Raw genomic sequence first — 19,171 nt, forward strand, 5'->3', positions numbered from 1 at the left:
CTGTCTTTAAAGTCAATCACTTAAGGTTCTTCTTGAATAGAAGCTTCTAATTACTTAAACTGGATTACAAACACTGCTCTCAGATGTAGCTTAGACGAGACAAGATGTTGCACTTAGAAGTATATTCTGTCTTTAAGTCACACTAGTCAAGTTAATCTCTTTACTTCCCAAAGAATCCATTTTGATAAAGAACTACTAAATCACTGTCTGCAAATAACAGGTTGTTCAGAAGTTTCTTCAAACAAAATGCAGACAGAAGCACAAGCATGGAGTTAGCTGACAAAACCTAAAGCTGAAAGGGAGTTCAAAGATTTGTGGTATAACAAGGCCCGTCTCACTGCTGCCCACTACTTCTGACAGAGGTTACAGATCTGTCACTCGGCTCTTCCATTTTTCAATTTAAGACCTTCTTAGCGAAGTATACAGCGTATACATCCAGCATCACCATGTACGCAGTATGTATGTCTGGCAACAGATACAGGTTGCTAGAAAGAAAACTTAGGTGGTAACACCTGTATTGAAACTTTTGGTTTGCTTTCCATTTCATGAGAAATGCTGAAGAGAAATTTTTGACTGAGTGCTAAGTCTATCAGTCCACCCCCTAGCCCCACCCCAAATTTCAAGACAATTTACAGTCTTGGACAAACTCCTTCCTCATTTTCCAAAGCAGCAACTTAAGTACCTGCATAACACTGCTGTTAAGTTAGATTTGAATCTCCAAACATACTGGTTGACTGGAAATTATTTTTTTTTGAGCAGCTATAGTAAATATTTACTATTTTATGTACACTAAGCTAAGCAGCTTTCTAAAGACTTGTTTTGTCTAGGTGGAAACTTGTGTGATTGCTGTCTCTGTTCCATATAGTGCCTTCAAATCAGCTCCTATTAACCCTGTAACAGATAAAAATACCATGGATCGTGCACTAGCAGTGCTTTAAAATAGTACATAAATCCTGTACCACAGACTATTAACCAAAAGGCAGCACCTGAGAATGCAGACATTTTGAAGACCACAGAACAGATGTTCAAGAAAGTGTCCTCCACCTAACTCAAAGACTGAAATGTAAAATGAGCATAAAGCCAATTCTTCCCCACTCTTAAAGTATTTAAGATTGCTTGTGCAAATGTCATCAGAAACTTACTTTTAGCAGAGAATTTGTTCTCTTTCCTGGTTCGTCCTGTTTTCTTTAGGCAGCCATCACAGACAAAACTGAAGCAGAAATATGGTAAAGTGAAAAACACTCCAAATCAGACCACAATTTCCTTAGCATCTTATTGGAGACAAAATCTTTCACCAGGTAAGGTCTGGAAAATACCTTAACCGAAAATTGAACTAACAGACAGCACAGAGAATAGTGCCAGCAAAAACAGCTGCGGTACAGGATCCAAGAGGTACACCGCCTGTGTACAACTCTGCCACAACCTGCAAGCTTCAGCCCAGGAAACAGCATCTTTACTGGCAGGTCTGACACCAATTGTTCCAGGAATACTTTACGTTAAACAGTCTCAAACTGTTAAGAAAAAATACAAGTTGGCTAGAGGCCAATCTTTTTCTTTCCTTCTTCCCCTCCTTATTAAAAAAAAACAAAACTTCAGTACATTGTAGCTTATAAAAAGATTTGCAAATTATTTCTGTTACAGTGTATCTACCTTTTCTGCAGAAATGTGAATGATAACAAAATGGTAAAAGTTAAAGAGCTCTCATCAGGAAGGAATCATCTCAACTCTCCCTATAGATCTTTCTCTACATACAATGTTTAAGTTTCTTTAAAGGGATATTAAAGCAATAAAAGACAGCATATTTTGATCAACAGCTACTCAGTATTTAAAGACAGCTACGCTGCTTTTCAATTTCATCTGATCAGGGGGTCAAGAAGGGGAATTCATCTTAAAATACTTCAGCGGTTACAAAATTTGAAGATGACAAAGCAATCTGAATTGTGCAGAAAATAAATTGGTATGAAATTGTTTCAAACTAAGAACATCTTTTCACAAAGCAGAAGTACCTTTAAACATAAAAGGCTGAAGGATAAGGCTGATAGGCCTTCTACATACAGAATGTTAGAAAACTTCACACGAAATAGTAAGACATGATTTCCAAATCTGAGGTTACCGTATGTATTCTTTAAGTTTTTCAGGTGGATATGCAACTTTTTCCATTAGACAGGGTTTTATTAGACATCTTTAGACATGCACTAACTCCAATAAATCTATCTCATACTCTACTTAAGGAGAAATTCCTCACCCAGAAGGCCAGATTATCTCATTATGAAGAACACAGATCTGGTGCATTTTTCTTCCACACTCTATACATTCAACAAACCTGTAGAAAGAAAAAAAAAAGGTGGCAGGGAAGCAAGATTAGTAGTACCATTAGTTGTTTCTGCATTCTGTAGTACTTTAATAAAACAGTTCTAGTATTTAAGGTTCTCGATTCTATTTATCATAGAGGATACCTACGCTGAGAACAGCCTCCAGAATGCATTACAGATCTGCAGGTAGGCTATGCAGGGACACGTTACACCATTTGCTTGCCTTACTGCCATCTACTTTTTTTTTTTTTTTTAATTAGTGAAACCCTTCTAAGACTCAAACCTGTGAACTGCTTGTTGCTGCTACAATAAAGAAAATTGATTCACAGCCATCAGAAGCAAGGAACCAGGAGAAACCGTGGGTTGTTAGTTGCCCCACTGTGCTTGAAGCCTGGGGAACATTGCACATCTACTGCAGAAAGGTGGGAAAGAGAAAAACACTAACAATAGTCAAGGGCATTTTTCAGAATTCCGGAGATTTAAGGACAGCTCAGAGCTAAGTCATGCTGTTTAGGTCACAGATGTTGGTGAATATAGGTTTCCTAAATAGCTAAGGTTATTTCATGTATCAGGACAATCTGACTCCTTTTGAATACAACTGCTTCTAAGTCAGACTTAAAATGAATAGTTGTCATTTATGTAGGGCACATGGTATCATACTGTAGGTTAGGCTTGTATGTTAGTGTTAGGCTGCATCTCCACTATAACAAATGGAAAGACAAGTTATGAATCAAGTTCCTATTTTCTCCTTCCCACAGCCCTCGCAAAATAGAAGAAAGAATTGGCTGGCCTTTATGCCCTTTACAAGAATAGTGTGGGAAGAATAAATATCCCTGCTACTCATTCGAGAATGAGGATAGCATTTTCAGAGTAGCAGCACAGGTGTATAACGAAGGAGCTCAAAGTGGCTTCAAAAAAAAAAAACCATCAGAAATACAAAGAAAAGCAGCTGAGTCACCACCATCTTTACTGAATGCTTACAGTTCTGCTTCTAGAGCAGTACAGAAGAACCAAATAATTCAAATTTAACAGATCTTTTCCTTCTACTACAGCTGCCTGTGAAATATGACAACTAGAGGAGCCAACAGCACCAAAAAAGCTACTGCCAAATGACCCAAATCAGTTCTCAGACATGCACTTGCTGCAGCAGCATTTCAAATTTAGTTATCTGCATTCATTCTTTTGCTGGATCTACATTAAAGACAACAAAATGCACTAATTTCAGGCCATACATACAGCTTTACATTTTTCTTAAGTACAGCTGTGGTAGTTTGGGTACTCAAGACAGAATGGCAGATATGCTGCTTGTTTAGCAGCCCCTGCCGGTTAACGAACAGAGCTACACGAAGTTTGGACGATGATGAAAAACAAAGCTAGTAGTGAATAACATGTCTTTAACAAAAGAGCTATGATGAAATGAGGATCATTCAAGATGTGACAGCATTACTTACAGTTCAGGGTCCAGTGTATCGTTTTTCCTTTTCGAAAACTGTTCTTTGTTTATCGTGCTATGGAAAAACAGGCAATAAAACTCAGTTTTAACACAAGACAGCATATATTCATGCCATACCACACACACGTCCACACACCAAGACAACACCTGCAAGCAGATTTTTTTTTTAAACACTCACTAGCACTACAAAGAAGGGTATCTTATTGCTCAAAGTGATTGACAATCAAAATATATGCCACACTTGACTCTGCCCACTGGAAAAAGAAAATTCTCTGTAGCACAATAGCTTGTGAAGACCCACATTGCTCCCTTATTCAGTTTTACCCAAGGATAAATAGTAAATAGGTGGTTCAAGTTCTGGAGAAGCTTGATCAGTCTCTCATAGTGAAAGGACCATTTGATATGCCTCTGATATTCTGAAGGCAGAGAATTCCAATTATCTTTCATTACTGAAAAAGGATCTTTTCTTTCAGATTCCTCTAGCCTTCCTCCTAGATTAACTTCAAAGGAGAAATTTAAGCTTCCAAACACTCCAACCTCAACCCAGCCATCACTTTGCACTTTAGGTTTACCTTCCTTTAAAAAGTCCTTTGCAGGTCTAGAAATTTTGTCTTTTTGACGGTATGGTCCCAGGTATCTTTTACACCAGTGTAATTCAAAGTAGTCCAGAACATTCATAACAAGAATACCCAGATCCCTGAGAATTTACCTTAAGGAGATGCTGGATAACATGAGACAATTGATACATGCCTCCCTAAGAAGGGCTGAGTCTGTGTCACACCAACTTGCATTAACCTTCCAATCCTTTTATTTCAGCGTTTATTCTGCAGAATTTCCAGTTACTCCAAACTGTAGCTCTAGTCACCGAAGTGTTCTAATAAGACCTGACATATGTTTCTAAGCTTTTTTTTTTTTTTTTTTGCTTTCCTTCATTTTAACTACACATTACTGTAACAGAGGAAGGGAGCAAGATCTCTCTGCCCCATCAGAATGAGGTCCTGAGAGAAAGCCTTTAAGTAGGAGAACGAGTGTTTAAAAGTATACTTGCTGCTTATGTGCAGCTTATAGTGTCCATTTTCATTACATAACAGCCAAATATTTAAAGCAACTACAAAAACAAAGTACATTATGAACTGGAAGTACCTTCTCACCGTTATTTGCTTGAAAGCAATGGTTCATTTAATTACTAAAAATTAAATTTGTTGCTAGCACCTGTATTTCCAAATGTCGCATAACAATTGAAAAGCACTCTATGCTGCCTCCTACCCTGACTCAAATGTTTGTGATGAGCTGTGCCAACTTATGCCTACCAGACAGGCTGTGTTCTCTCAGCAGCTAGGCAAAATTTTGTATACACGTTTGATATTTACTTACATAGACCTCAATGTACCTATATACTTGCTTTTCTCATGTGTAATTACCTCATATCCCAGATATCATACTAATAAAATTGAACAATATTGATTAAATCTTGTCTTTGCTTCTAGCAGAGTAGCAATCCATACTATTCGCAGGGGCCTGGCCCATTACACTGACCAGCACAAGAACTATTTATTTTTCCTTCCAGAGCAGCAGATACACTTATACCTGCTCAAGCCCTAGTAGATTCTCCCACAATTGCTCTAAATACATATGTAAGCGTGACCAAAATTCATTGATGTGCTGCTGAAGACAGCTTCTACTTCCAGCAAAAGTCACCTCAATCTGCCCAGTTACTGACTTTGACAACTCTCCCCTTCGCTTTAGACTTTCAAGTTCCCCACTTGTTTCTATCTGCAGAGTTCTTGGAAGGTCCTTCCCCAGAATAGCTTTCTTTAACATCTTAACAACTCGAAGCCTTCAGAATAACCGCTTGGCGCTTAGCTGTCCCACAAGGGCTTCCTTAGTCTCCCAAAACTGATTCAAGATTTTTGGGGGAGGTATGAGAAAGGCACAGTGGAACAGATGACTGTCCAAACAAGTTCCTACCACCATGGAAGATGCAAGGAAACCCATCCACAGCCTTTTGCCATTATTGGTTCAACAACTGCACAGATTTCTCATAGGCAGATGGCACTCCAACACTGAAATATTTGAATGGCAAAAAGGAGGTTGCCTGCTTCTGATTTAGATGAAAAGCAAGCTGAAGGATGAATAGCCAGCCTATAAGCAGAATGTTACATTCAACTACTTCAAGCTACATCTGTCACCTACCTGCCTGTAGTCATGGTTCTTTTCTACATTCAAATACTTTGATGTTTTTGTCAGAAAAATAGTGATTCTCTGCTTTTTCTCTCTAGCTCTATAGTTGCAATTTCTCCTCACCAACAGTTGAGCCAGTCAAGATTTTAAAGAAGAAATTTACAGCACAAGCCCAGGCTTTTACTAAAAATATCTGGTCCTCCCTATACTGGCCTAGAAATAGGGTCACCAAAAACTGAACTCCCTCTCCCCCTCTCCCTTCAAGGACGCACTTTAGACCATGACACGGTTCATGAATGCATAATCCAAGCAGACACGAGTAACTTACGTTTGAGGTTGTGAAGGGTCATCTCCCAGAGAAACGCTCTCCCCTTGGATTTCGTTGAAGCACTTCTCACAGAAATGATACCTGTCAGCAAGAAGGCCATATTTGGGTGAACTGCTCCGTCCACACAACACAGCCCAAGCCAAGCAATGGAGCCACCAATCACAGCAGGCCAAGGAAGGGACAGGAGCAGAGAGCAGGTCATCAACGGCGGCAAGGATATTCAATGATGCAGATTTATGGGCCCCACATTGTGTTTGGTTGGTTTTGTTTTGGTTTTGGTTTTTGGTTTTGTTTGTTTGGGTGGGTTTTTTGCGCAATCAAAGCCAAGTGCAGACAACGACAAGCACGAAGGAGAAGATACACAAACAGACAAAGAAATGGGGGTTTGCAGGACAAAAACAAGAACATGGAAGCAGGACAAGACAACACAAAGCAGAAAGCCAAGGCAAAGCACAGATTAGCAATAAATCTCTCAAACGGGTTCTCAAGCAGCAAATGATTAAAGCAAATTAAACGAGTATTCCATTTTAGTATACCCATACCCTCTTCATTTTAATAATCCATGCCACACATAGCAAAGAATTAAAATGAAAGAGGGGAAGAGCAGAAAGAAGGAAGAACTGCTATGCTGATGTAGAAATCAGCATAGCAGTTCTGTTGGCAGGAGGATCTATAGGACATCAATGGAAGAAGGATAAACCTTCCATCTTCAATGAATAAATGCTGAAAGGCCACAGGATTCTCTCCCAGTTGAAAGGGGAAGCTAAACACCAGAATCTTAAAGAATAAAACAACCTCTCCTCAAAATCTTTCAGACAATTATAGAACTGTCAAACTATATATTAACTAAACCTCTAAAATTATCCACACATACACAGCTCTTCTACAGCCCAATCTGAGCACAGAACAGCGCAAGTATCAGTACAGTAAGCATCACAGAAAGGTTTCATTTAGTGTCATTTACATTTGGAAAAAAAACAGTGGTTAATTCAAGATTCTACCCCAGCCTTCAGAAGTGTTCTGAAACTGTGGCCTCTCTATTACTAAAGCACATTAATTGAGTGCACAAGGCATCTAAAAACAGTTACAACAGCTTATTGTAAAGCTACACAAACCAACACTACAGCAGCTGTTAAGCTAAGAGGAACAGGTCTCAACCCTCTCTCCCAGCCTTCGTCTGAGGTGATGCACAGAACAGTACTTCAGGGATTGTGCACTTCAGTCTACGGATAGACACGTACGTGTGTGTATTGTTATATACAAATAAGTCCCATGTGCACATGTTAACGTTCCATTCTGATGTTTGAAAGCAGGTAAAGCATGCCAGACTTTGGAATACTTGTCTTTTGGTCCATCAAGTGTTTGATCATAGATAAATGTAAATAGAAAATACTGATACGTAATACAGAGCTTATTGTAATTTTGGACTTTTAGAATACAGAAGTTATGGGACTCTGCAAACTCAAATTACAAACAATTTCCCTTCTTCATTCCTAAAAACCTCCATTCACTGCTGTAAAACTTTACGAAGCCTAAAAAGGTTCAGGTATATCTGTTACAGCTCTTTGGTTGCTTCTACCTAACCAAGTGCTTGAGAAATTTATAATTCTTGCAAAATCTTGACTTTCAGGTGAAAATCTGTTTTCCTTGTTGCTGTTTTTGAATGGTGTTAGAACAGAGCAGGATCTAAATGGATGGAAGAAATATAATTTGGAGGTAACCATCCCTTTTCTAGCAGGTGCACTCTGGCAATAGGCATGGGGATACGAGAGTGTCAAAGTCTGTTTCTTCCTGCCTCAATCCCTCAGTTGGCAAAGAGAAGCCTAGCAAGAAATCTTTCCTTAGAAATAAGATTAGGCTTAATTACTTCAATAAACTGGAGGTCAAAAACATTAGTTAAGAGCTGTAGAACTAACAGCTCTTTACAAAGCTGCTAAAAGCCTGTGAAGACAGCTCCCTTACTTATGGAGAAAAAGCAAGCAATCTACTTAGTATCCGAATATAAAAAACTTCATTGAAGATTTGCACCACAAAAATATATTTGTTCTTCAGTTAAAATTGCAAGAAAAACAAAAACTTGCCAAGTATGATATGTATTATGAACATAACATACTTGCTGTATGTGTTTTTTTCCCCATGAAAAATACTGCTGCATGGTAGCAAGCAAAGACAACAAACTAGTATATATGATATTTAATTAACTGCAGGATAATTTATTAAGACATCACACATTATTGCAAGCAGAAAAGCATAGACTACAGTGCACTTTTGCAAAAAGAAATCACTAGCACACAAGGTAAACTATTCAAGGGCGCTTCCAGCAACTTTTTTCTTGTAACACGAAGGTGTACACATATAAAGAGGGTGTATGTATATATACATGCATGCCTTTGACAGATTGATTGCAGCATGCACAAAACTGCACCAAGTGAGTTTTCCTTACCTGTTCTGGTAACTGTAGTAAGTGGCATCTCGAGGGATTGTGCATAGCTGTTTGCCATAGCAACACAGAGTCTGTGGCGAGAACTCCAACTGCAAAGAGGAAGGGGTCATCTTAGTGCTCATACATCGTCACTTGCTCTCCATCGCAAGCAAGCATGACCCAGACACCACCCATGACCACGTTATTCTGTGCACAGATCTCACAGTACGGCAAGACTACAAAGAGTCATAAGAAACATTCAGTAGGCTGTTATTCTCAGGTTAGCTCTTCTCCAAACATGGAGAGCATAACAAAACAGGAGAGTGGAAGTGCAACAGTCTCAATACACACTGAAATTGAGAGCATTTGTGCAGTAACATCTGTTTCATTTGTAATTATGAACTGGTTAGCACTAAACGAAATCAACATAAGCTTTCAGTAACTGACTCTTCCCCTGCAGCCCCCCAAGGGCTTATATACAAATATATGATTTAAGCAACAGATAGAATTGGAAGATGCATTAAAAACTTAAAACCAGATCACTTAAGATTAGTGAATCCTGGTAAGCTTTCATAATTTCTGAAACACCATAGTTGCTAACAGCTGCAAGTGCTGTGTTTTTCCTCCTCAGTGTCAGAAAACAAGCAGCAGAGTAAAAAACAAGAACAAGAATGACTTTTCCTTACCTTTCTTCCACAGCAGTAACCAAGGCTCTGCATAACTGGGTCAATTTCTTGCTCAAACACCTCTGCCAGTTTTGAACAGTACTTATATACCCGGGAAGTTTTGCGGTTATAGAGCCAGGCGTTATTGAACATGAGCCAGATGTCATCTACATATTGCCATGGTTCCTGATACTGCCCTGTATCCAGCTTCCTCTTTATAGTAGAGAGGTCCATGGGGTTCTTCACTATGTCAAAGTAATCCTGAAAGAACAAGTAGCATATCAAAATACTACTCCAGAACTACGTTGTGAAATGACAGCAGAGGCATTCTCAGCATATAAATTCTTCTGGGACACAGCAAGAAAAACAGGTTCCTCCCTGACTTGCCTGTCAAGCTGCTTGTGACATACATTGAAGTCTAAGCAACACCATATCATTCCCTAGCGCTTCCTTTTCATTATTCCTGTATTTCGCAGGCTCCATCACTCATCTACTCTCGATGAAATAAAGCCACTACTTTTAGTCAGCAAAACAAGGCTTACAGAAAGAAGGAAATGGCAGTGGTTTTTGCAGCCACTGTGATTCTGAGGATATACATAAGAACATTAGCATAAAGAACCTGTGTGGTGGTTTGGTTTTTGTTTTTTTTTTTTAAATAGGCCAGCTAATTTAATAACAAAACCCAGTAATTTTATTAAGGTGATAAAAGATGTCATGTCTCCTCCTACAAATCTTTCATCTAACAAATGCCTTTTTCCAATCCCCCCCAAACAATATTAAGACAAGCAGTCCTGTAAAAGTCCTCCAAATATGACAGCCTAACTGAAAGCTTGCTCAAGAACATTAGAAAGACTTATGCCTGCCTAAAACACAGGTCTTGCAATTTTGCAGAAAATTAAAACTGAATAAAGCCATCCAATCAAAAGAAATCTTTCAGACAAATGTTGCCCAAATGACTTAAGTAGGAATTCTTTGTACACATGTGGGCAGATAATAAACTTTGTGTGGTCAATCTGGAAAGTTTAAACACAGACCCCTTAAAGAATACTAATTTCTTCCAGAGACAACTCTAAAGCAAGCAGAAAATTCAGCCTAAAGAAAAACAAGTTGAGTAGTCTCTTCTTTGCTAATAACTTAATCATTGATAATTTTATTTTCAAGTGGTCTTAATCCACTTAGTTTCCTACATACTCAAAGCTCTGAATTCTACAGGTGCTTCTCATTGATAGAAGCATCACAATGTGAAGGAACATATATAAAAGAATCCCCCCGCAGCAGTGGGAACTGGTGGTAATCACTTCATTGGATGGTCCACCTGCTTATTTATCAAAAGGAACACAGAACCAAATGAACCTTTGAAAAAACAAAACTTTCCTAACTCAAACATCATATGTTCCACTAAGTTAAACCTCTTCAAACACATCAACACAAAAATGGCAACAAGACAGACTAAGCTGTTCTCAAGTAGATATGTCATAGCGTAGCAGTTCTGGGTTAAAGCCAGGAAAATATCTTGCTAAGAAACTCACAGGAATTCCTAGTAGCTGGGGATCCACAGGCTGTCGAAATGGAAGAGACTCTGGATCCTGACGGTAAAGTGCCTCCAGTGTTGGCATAAGTGCCTGCCGCAACTCTTCTGGCTTGAAAACTTTTGAAAAACAATCAATGTTAGAAAGATAAAAATGTCTGTAGGGAAGAAACCTGCTGGGAAAATGTGGTGTGTGAAAAGACTACAGACAACTCAACGCATACAAGATACTTAACTTGGGTTGTTTATCCTCTCAACACTAAGTTCTGAGTAGGACATTAAAATGATCACCTGGACATAAGGAAACTGCCAAAACATTTAAGAGGATCTTGTTTCAAAATAGGAAGACACCATTAAATTTAACAGCTAATTTTACATTTTAAATATGGTCCCTCTCTGATGTTCCAGGAATTTACAGGAATAACAGAGAAAAGTCTCTCCCATCTCTGTTGTATGGACCATTTTACTAATGCTTAATGTTTAATACTAACGCCTTAAGAACTTGACCAAAAGCAATTACAAGTTGACATATTAGGCATTTTTGTCCAAGAAATGGCCACAAAAAAAAGCCACAAAACCAATTCATATAAGTCTACTGATCACCACTGAAGAAAGCTCGGTCTCCATCTGCCCCAACCCCTTTCTCAAGATTTCTCTAGGCAGATGAATTTCAGTCAGCATTCCCGCTTACTTTTTTTCTTAGACTGTCCTGCTGCTGGAGAAGACTGAGTAGCTGGAGTAGTAGGTCTTTCTTCCCCCTCTGGTATTTCAGTCTTCACTTCTGTTTTCTTCTCTTCTTGTTCCATTGGGTCTGGTTTACATTCTTCCACAACTGGTTCTACTTTAACCTGAAAATTAGATTACAGCCTGTCACAGCTGCCTGCAGAGTCATCCAGCCATGTTTCTGTCCTTTAAATTTCTCTGCTGTCTTGCTCACCAATCTTCCCCAGGAAGAGGGCTGTCTACTTTGTAGTTGTTACCTGCCTAAAACTTGATTAGATATGCTAGAACATATATTTAAACACTACTGTAGTAGCAGTGATAAACTGTTGAACAATTCTGAGCTGCAAGCAGACCCAGGGGCATTCATCCTGCTCCTCACACAGGTTTGACAGTCTGTCCTGCACTGCAATTGCAGGAAGGACGACAGTGCTGGCAGCCACGCTCCTTGTTGTCCTCACTGACAAGTTGTCATGGACTAGTAAAGCAGCCTGTCATATACAACCACAAAACAGAGACCCTACTTTAAGAAGAGGGAGGGAAGATGACAATCACAAGAGCAGCAGATAGCATCCACAGCCCCCACTGAACTCTAGGAGGAATCTCTTTTATGGAGACAGAGCATCTAACAGCACTAGATGAAGATATTCTACCCAACAACAGACCAAGAAACTCACTTCAGATTTCTCCTCCATTTGCAGCTCTGTTTGTTCTGGCTCCCCCTCATCTGTTTTAATATCCATTTTCACTTCCTGCAAAGGTGGCTGCTGCTGCTCTGGAGCAGTCTGCTGAGAGTTCACTTCTGTGCTGCTGGTGGATGGGGGGTTGGATACCTGCCCATCAATGCTTACGGCTGGTTGTGAAAGCTGAGGAGGAAAAAACACACATTACAAATAGGCTTCTAGTGAACTTATTATTTTTCTTTGCTCTAATCTACCTTTCACCTATACTTTATTTCCACCAAGTTTAAATGCACTCTAGTAATTCTGCTTGATTAACCTGAAGTACATGTTGCTACACAACTCCAGCTACAGAAAGACATGCACTGGAAGAACTAGCACATAGATAATTTCATATTGTTCCTCACTGTACACCATCACTGTGTGTACGTAGCTATAACTGAAGGGCTCATGCCTGCTTCACTGCAAGTTTCTAAATATGCATGAAAAATACTTCTGTGGAATCACCAGGTGACTTATAGACTCATCTTGAGGCAAAAATGTTACTTCCCAAATGCAATTTTTTTTTTTTTTTTTTTAATATTAAGCCTCCCGAGAGCTACTTCCAGAGTCACACAAAAATAAACATTAACTAAAAACCTAAACCTTACACTTGCCCATATGCACCATTAAAACAGTTCCTTACAGGTGTTGTGGGGTGCTGAGGCTGCAGCGGTGCTGTTGGTGTGGGAACAGACGCGGTCGTGCTCTGCTGTGACAGGGGCTGCTGCTGTTGCTCTGCAGAGGGGGTAACGGGAACTGGAGGCTGGACCTGTGGAGGCAGCTGTGCCTGTGGAGGTGTCGGAGTCTGCCTTTGAGCAGGGTGCATAGTTTGCGACTGCGGCCCAGGTGGCATCGCCTGAGGAGTAGGGGTGGGGGCAGTGGTGGCTGCTGCTGCCGCCTGCTGTTGCTGTGATCCCAAGCCCGGGGGCGTGTGGTGAGGTGTTGGGGTTCGACTAGGTACTGGAGAAGGAGAATTTCTGTGCATGGGAGGCTGTGGAAGGGGTGGGCAGTGAATGTGGCTCCCTTGAGAACCCGGAGCCATCGCAGGAGAATTCACAGGACAGGAAGAGCTGGTCATTTGTGCCTATGGGAGAACAAGTACACATTTGTAACGACTTGGAACAGAAAAGGAGAGAAGTTGCTGTTAAATGGCAGCTTTCCCACCGTTACTGGCGCACTTTTTAAAGCGATAAACTTTTTTTAGACTGGTTCAAGAGGAGAACTGGGCAATTTATTTTGCTCCACATGAACATAGAACATAAAGCCGTTTGCTGGTTTATTCACCTCTAAAACAGAAGTTTCAACTGAGCAACTCATACTCAATGTATCTTAAGAACAGAACACCTACACTTCCAGTTCACAAAACATTTCTTTCTAAAAACGTCAATATGTACATCCTCAATAAGGGGCAATGCACCACAGTGGAAAAAAAAGGATTCAAATATACTTAGTGTGCCCACACCCTCCACCCCCAAGACTAGAAACTGAATTTATCATCAGAAGTACAGCTGTAACTGCACTGAGATTATAAATAAATGTATTGGTCAAGGAAAAAAAAAAAGAGCTGTCACTCCACAATAATCTTGCCTGCAAACTAGGAAGAACCATCAACGAGAAGCAAACTGACGTTCCCTACTTCTTCCTGGCCTGAAAGGTTCTTGCTGAAAATGGAGAGGGAAAGGACAGAAAGGAAACTGCTAGACTGTAAGGTCAGATCTTTAGTAGCGACAACCCTCCTGTTCCCCAAAGCCAACAACACACATTTGGTGGTCCTGGATGAACATGCCTTTATGTGACTTACTCTTTCAGCATCTCTTAATTTCTCAGGCTCTGCTGTTAAGCAAGAAATGCTTTACTATATGCTGAATAACAATTCCTTCCTTGCTCCAGAAAAACAATCTTAAAAATCCTGCCACTTAAACTTAAGCCTGAGAACAAGCCAATAACATTTCACCCCTGCCATTACCAGCACTACAGCCAAGAAAATGCTGAGTCTCAATACATGAATTCAGTTGACTGTAACTCCAGCAGCATCTTAAGAAAACAAGTTCTTCTCCGTTACTACAAACTTGAACGATGAAACCCATATGTGAGATAGAGCCCACTGAAGCCACTTCCAAAAATCACAAGCTTACTTGAGAAACTGGTGTCTGATTGCCAGGCTGAGCCATAGGCATGCTCGCTGCATTCATTCCTGGAGAAGCAGCAGGGAATGGGTTCTGTTGCAGAAACTGATTCTGACCAGAAGGTTGGCCAACTCCTGGCTGTTGCATACGTGAAGGAAATCCCATCTGTTGGAAAAGAAAAACCCACTTCACACAACGTGCACGTGCCTTTAACATTTTACAAAAAAACATTTTTCTTGTTGCAGAAATGGATGCTTGCCACTTATATGTAGAATACAATACAGAAAACCTGCTATAGCTCCTTTCAAAAAACAAATTATGATCATTTCCCCTGTCTGTTAAGGAACAGGATACTGATTTCAGTCTGGGACCACGGCTTAGGTTTGTTCCTTGTTTCAGGAGTTCGACAGCCTCCAAACCCCACTTAAACTTAGTTTTCACTGAATGGAATCACTTTTTTTTTATTCACCAAGATCTAAGGCTGACCACAGAGCAAGTAAATCTTTTAGTGGGGATGCAAGAGAAGTGTCTGCAGTACACAGGGAGTGTTTGAATTTTATTCAATTTCCTTTGCCTGTGTTAAGGGCAGCACAGCCAAGGGCGGCAATCCCGCGAGCTCGGTGCCCTGGCCAAAGGAAGCGTGCACTGACCTGGTTCATGGCCCCAGCCTGGCTTAGCTGTCCAGGGTGCTGAAGAGGAGGGGTTTGCCGGGGTCCCATCGGTGACAGCTGCATGTTCATCTGGCCAAATTGATTCATTCCTGCACATTTGTGCCAAAAAAAAAAACCTTATGAGCAAAGGCCTGAATTTTCATTAGGATACCATTCAAGATTTACAGAAGAAACGCTGTTAGTTTCTTCCTGGTTATTTTTTTTTAATTAGTTTTTAAGTATGCAACACAGTAATGGAAATATCTCCGCCCATCGACCAATTACATTGAACAATTTGAAATATCAAGTGATAGTGACATCGATACCATACTCCTTCAGAACAGACTCTTATTTTTTCCCAACAGACTTGCTTCCACATATAGCTTCAGAAAGCTTGCATTACCTTAATTATTAGAAATTCACTTTAATTTGAGACAGTAAATCTTCACTTCCTTAAGTGCCTTTTATGTTGGCTACAATACTTCTTGTACATGTAACAGGGTCCCACCCCTTCCTTCAAAGCAGTAGTTCTCACCATCCTCCCTCAGCTACAGAGACATCTTCATCTAAGCTGACTAGGCCCACCATGTCCAACTGTCCCCCCACCGTCCTCTGTTCACACAAACAGAACTTCCAAAAGCATAAAGTTCTTCATTTAACAAAGCAAGCAGCTAACAAGCAGCTCAAATTCCCAAGATCACGAAACACCATTATGTATGTATTATAAAGTATTAAAATCTCTTCTTGAACAAATGGGAAAAGAGCAGGTGAAACAAGGGCTGCAGCAAGAGCTGCCTAACTGCAAGATTCCTTTACAATCACAGGAGCATGTTTTCTTCCAGTATTTACCTGGCTGTGCCTGCATGCGGTTCATCATCTGGTTTGGCACATTGGCACGTATCAGCGTTGGGTCGGGAAGGGGACCATCTGGAAAAAAAGACATTGGAATAAGATTATGACATGTAGAGACCACCAGGTTTTATCCACCAACCATGTTAATAAAAATTACACACTTAAATCCACGTACAAAAAAATGCACTGGCACTTTCCAGTAATTCTAAACACTCTTATTTTAAGTCCCTGAATCGTGGAACAAAAAAACACAAGTCTCCCTGGAAATATGAGCGTATCCCATTGGGGAAAGCGTTCTGACTTAGAGACAGGTTTTTGGAAATTGAGGACAGATAGGAAGTATGTTACCAAAGTACAATGAGAAACTCAGCTGCTCATGAGCATTCCAGACCACAAAAACTTCTACAGACCATTCTATGCCGTTACTGCACTTCTAGATTGAAAACACTACGAGAACTATATGGCTCAAAGTATTTATCAAAGCTCTGAATTCTGAGATACTGACATATGTGAAAAACCACCCTCATGTCACATCCACTGCTGAAAGCCAACCTTCTACAGAAGTTACAGCAAATAAATTCACAGTACTAATCTTAAAGGCCTCTCTTGCATCTTGGTAATGCATCTCAGCATATCCAGTTCTGACTTCAAGCACAAAAAGACCCAGGACTGGATTTACCAAGATACATTTATATTTAAAAGAAAACACAGATTAAGCTTCTTGTAGAATAATGCTGAAACTACTGGATCATTATGCAGTGCTCGGAAAAAGAAAGGGAAGTTTTTTGCCTCCTCAATTGCTAATTCCAATTTTGACACTATCTTCTTAAGATAACATATTAGTGTCATTGACAGCTATACATCTGTTCCCATTAGATGTCTTAACTCATTTCTTATCTGTGAAGTAACTAAGAACAAGCAGGACTGAATAAATCAAGGAGAAAATCCTTCTGAGAAGGAAACTCTCAGGAGAGTCATATGGGGGGAAGGGCAGATCTCTATCATGCTTGCAGAGCTGTTGCATTTAGATTTAAGAAAGACTATTTCAGTCTCTAGAGCTGTCAGTCCAGAATCACAGACAAGTCACCCTGAAGTAGATTTTAGTTGAAATATTTAAAAATATTACCTCTCCTGTATAGTTAACTCACAGTACACAATGCCATTTAGAGAAACTTTAGAGAAATGTACAGGTTAAAATCCTGTATGTTAATGATCTACAGCACTTAATTTGAAAAAAGCATCAGCAGATATCCCTACCCATTTTTAAGGGCAAATATCACCTGCAAGAAATAGTTATCTGTGTGTACCCTGTTACTCAAGCAAAAATATTAGATATCTGGCAAAGCCTCATCACTTTCTAATGCTGTAAAGAAACATTACACTCTAGCAGCATTATAGTTTTGATCATTAGGTTCTCTCCAAAAATCATTTTTCTTCTAATTATACAAATGCCTGGGTAGAAAGGAATCTAATAATAATCTGTTCAGCAGTAGGAGGGTCAATTCAAGCTACTGTGTAACGGAAGACAGCTACATGGGAAAAAAATAGGAATCCAGTTTTCACTGCATGCTGGAAATGCCATTTGTCCAAAATACAAATGTGGCACAGAATAAGCACTATCTGCACTTTCAAGGGCATAAATGCAAGTAGGAGAAGCACTTCAATTATCAGACTCTGCTTAGCAACAACAGTAATAGTGACGATCATTTTAAACACCACACAACTAAGCATTATAAAATATATTTATTCTGCAGTAAGTGGGGTTCTCTTCAAATCGATTTCTTTTAGAGGTGAATGTGATGAGACTGAAGTTCTCCAGTGTTAAGAGCACAACTTGGTCTCCATTCCCTCCAACCTCAAAACAATCAAAACAAGTGTAAAAAAGGTTTAGGATATTTCAATTTGCTAACAAGACTAAAAGATTTTATATAACCTATGGCCATCAATTAATAGATAAGCAAGGCAAAGACTTGGCAAATATTTCTGAAGATGAGAAAGCTGAGTTTAACTTTGAGTAAGCCAGGTATCTGTGAAACGATGAGGGCAAAATGCTCAGTCTACCATAAAGACAGTACACAATCACACTGCACCAAGTAGTAAGTAATCCAGCTGTTCTTACTTGCAGACATTCCTGGCTGAGGCTGTCCCATGTTGGGCCCTTGATTCATGGGAGCCTGTGGCATGCCTGGTGCATTTGGTATCATGTTCTGCTTCTGCAGCCTGGTTCTTCGCTTTTCCTCCAACTCCTTCTGAATCTTATAGATCTTCTCAGCTAGCAGGTGATAGTACTCTGCCTGCAGGGGAGGAGCACAAGTCAGGAAAGGAGATGCATTAAGTAAAGGCAGCGGGTCACAGTAATCAAAGTAATCAAATCAATCGAGGGGGTGAGGGAAGAAAGGGGAAAGAAGCTCTTCCTTTTGCAGGTACTGTCATGAAGCTTTGTGCTGCCTTTGCAAGACCCCAGCAAGTCTCAAGCACAGCACAACACCACAGGCACCACCCCGAGTCCCAGCACACCAGGCAGACACCAGCAGCCCTGGCACATGCTCTTCCTCAGCCTGGGAGGCTCATCTGTGCATCCACTCCTCCTCCTCCCCAATCACTGCCAAGGAGGCTCAGAGATGTGCAAATGATGACAGAGGACAGTATCTCACCCTGCTATTTGCCGATTCATACATGTCGCCTTCCACCTTCCGAGCATATGCCACCAGATTCTCCATCCGTCGATCCTTCAGTGCTGCAGGGTCAGGAGTAGGAAATATGGCTTGGACTCTGAAGGAAAAAGCACACAAGCTATTAGGTTGTCTCCAAACCAGGGCCTCAGCACCAACCCAAAGCAGCAAGCAGATCTTCCAACAGGCTGAGGCACTGCTACCACTCCCAGGTCAACACTCACATCATGCTGATGGCCCAAGTACAGAGTGGAACACTTCCAGTACGACAGCCCTGGAGCAGTACGTGCAGCTCCATGAACAAGGAAAGTAGGAGCACCTCTGACAGGCTTCTGCTTTCCCTTCTCACCAACCCTCACAAAACTCACACTCTGGCCCCTTAGTTTTGTTGCTAGCTACTCACAGTTTATGAACAAGATGATTTCGGAGATCCTGAGTAATGTCTTCATGCCACTGCTTTCGGATTCCAGTATTGGATGGTTGAGCTGTTGGCATAGGCCCCAAACTGGCAACGTTGGCGCTTTCACTCATCATGGAGCT

At 40.4% G+C, this 19,171-nt stretch overlaps 1 protein-coding gene across 1 annotated transcript in view; it reads right to left on the reverse strand.

The window, feature by feature from the left end:
• EP300 (E1A binding protein p300) overlaps positions 1-19,171 on the reverse strand; it is a 61,956-nt gene that overhangs the window by 11,783 nt on the left and 31,002 nt on the right. The window contains exons 8-23 of the mRNA XM_027451182.3: positions 19,035-19,169; positions 18,614-18,731; positions 18,079-18,253; positions 15,957-16,034; positions 15,108-15,217; positions 14,467-14,622; positions 12,975-13,415; positions 12,287-12,475; positions 11,581-11,737; positions 10,891-11,009; positions 9,383-9,622; positions 8,718-8,806; positions 6,275-6,355; positions 3,764-3,820; positions 2,246-2,323; positions 1,143-1,210 (exon numbers count right to left, since the gene is read on the reverse strand). Of these exons, the coding sequence (XP_027306983.1) occupies positions 1,143-1,210; positions 2,246-2,323; positions 3,764-3,820; positions 6,275-6,355; positions 8,718-8,806; positions 9,383-9,622; positions 10,891-11,009; positions 11,581-11,737; positions 12,287-12,475; positions 12,975-13,415; positions 14,467-14,622; positions 15,108-15,217; positions 15,957-16,034; positions 18,079-18,253; positions 18,614-18,731; positions 19,035-19,169 (2,291 nt within the window). The remainder of the gene's footprint in view (positions 1-1,142; positions 1,211-2,245; positions 2,324-3,763; positions 3,821-6,274; positions 6,356-8,717; positions 8,807-9,382; positions 9,623-10,890; positions 11,010-11,580; positions 11,738-12,286; positions 12,476-12,974; positions 13,416-14,466; positions 14,623-15,107; positions 15,218-15,956; positions 16,035-18,078; positions 18,254-18,613; positions 18,732-19,034; positions 19,170-19,171) is intronic.

The sequence above is a fragment of the Anas platyrhynchos genome, chromosome 1 (assembly GCF_047663525.1).
Source record: "Anas platyrhynchos isolate ZD024472 breed Pekin duck chromosome 1, IASCAAS_PekinDuck_T2T, whole genome shotgun sequence".
NCBI classification, from domain to species: Eukaryota; Metazoa; Chordata; class Aves; order Anseriformes; family Anatidae; genus Anas; species Anas platyrhynchos.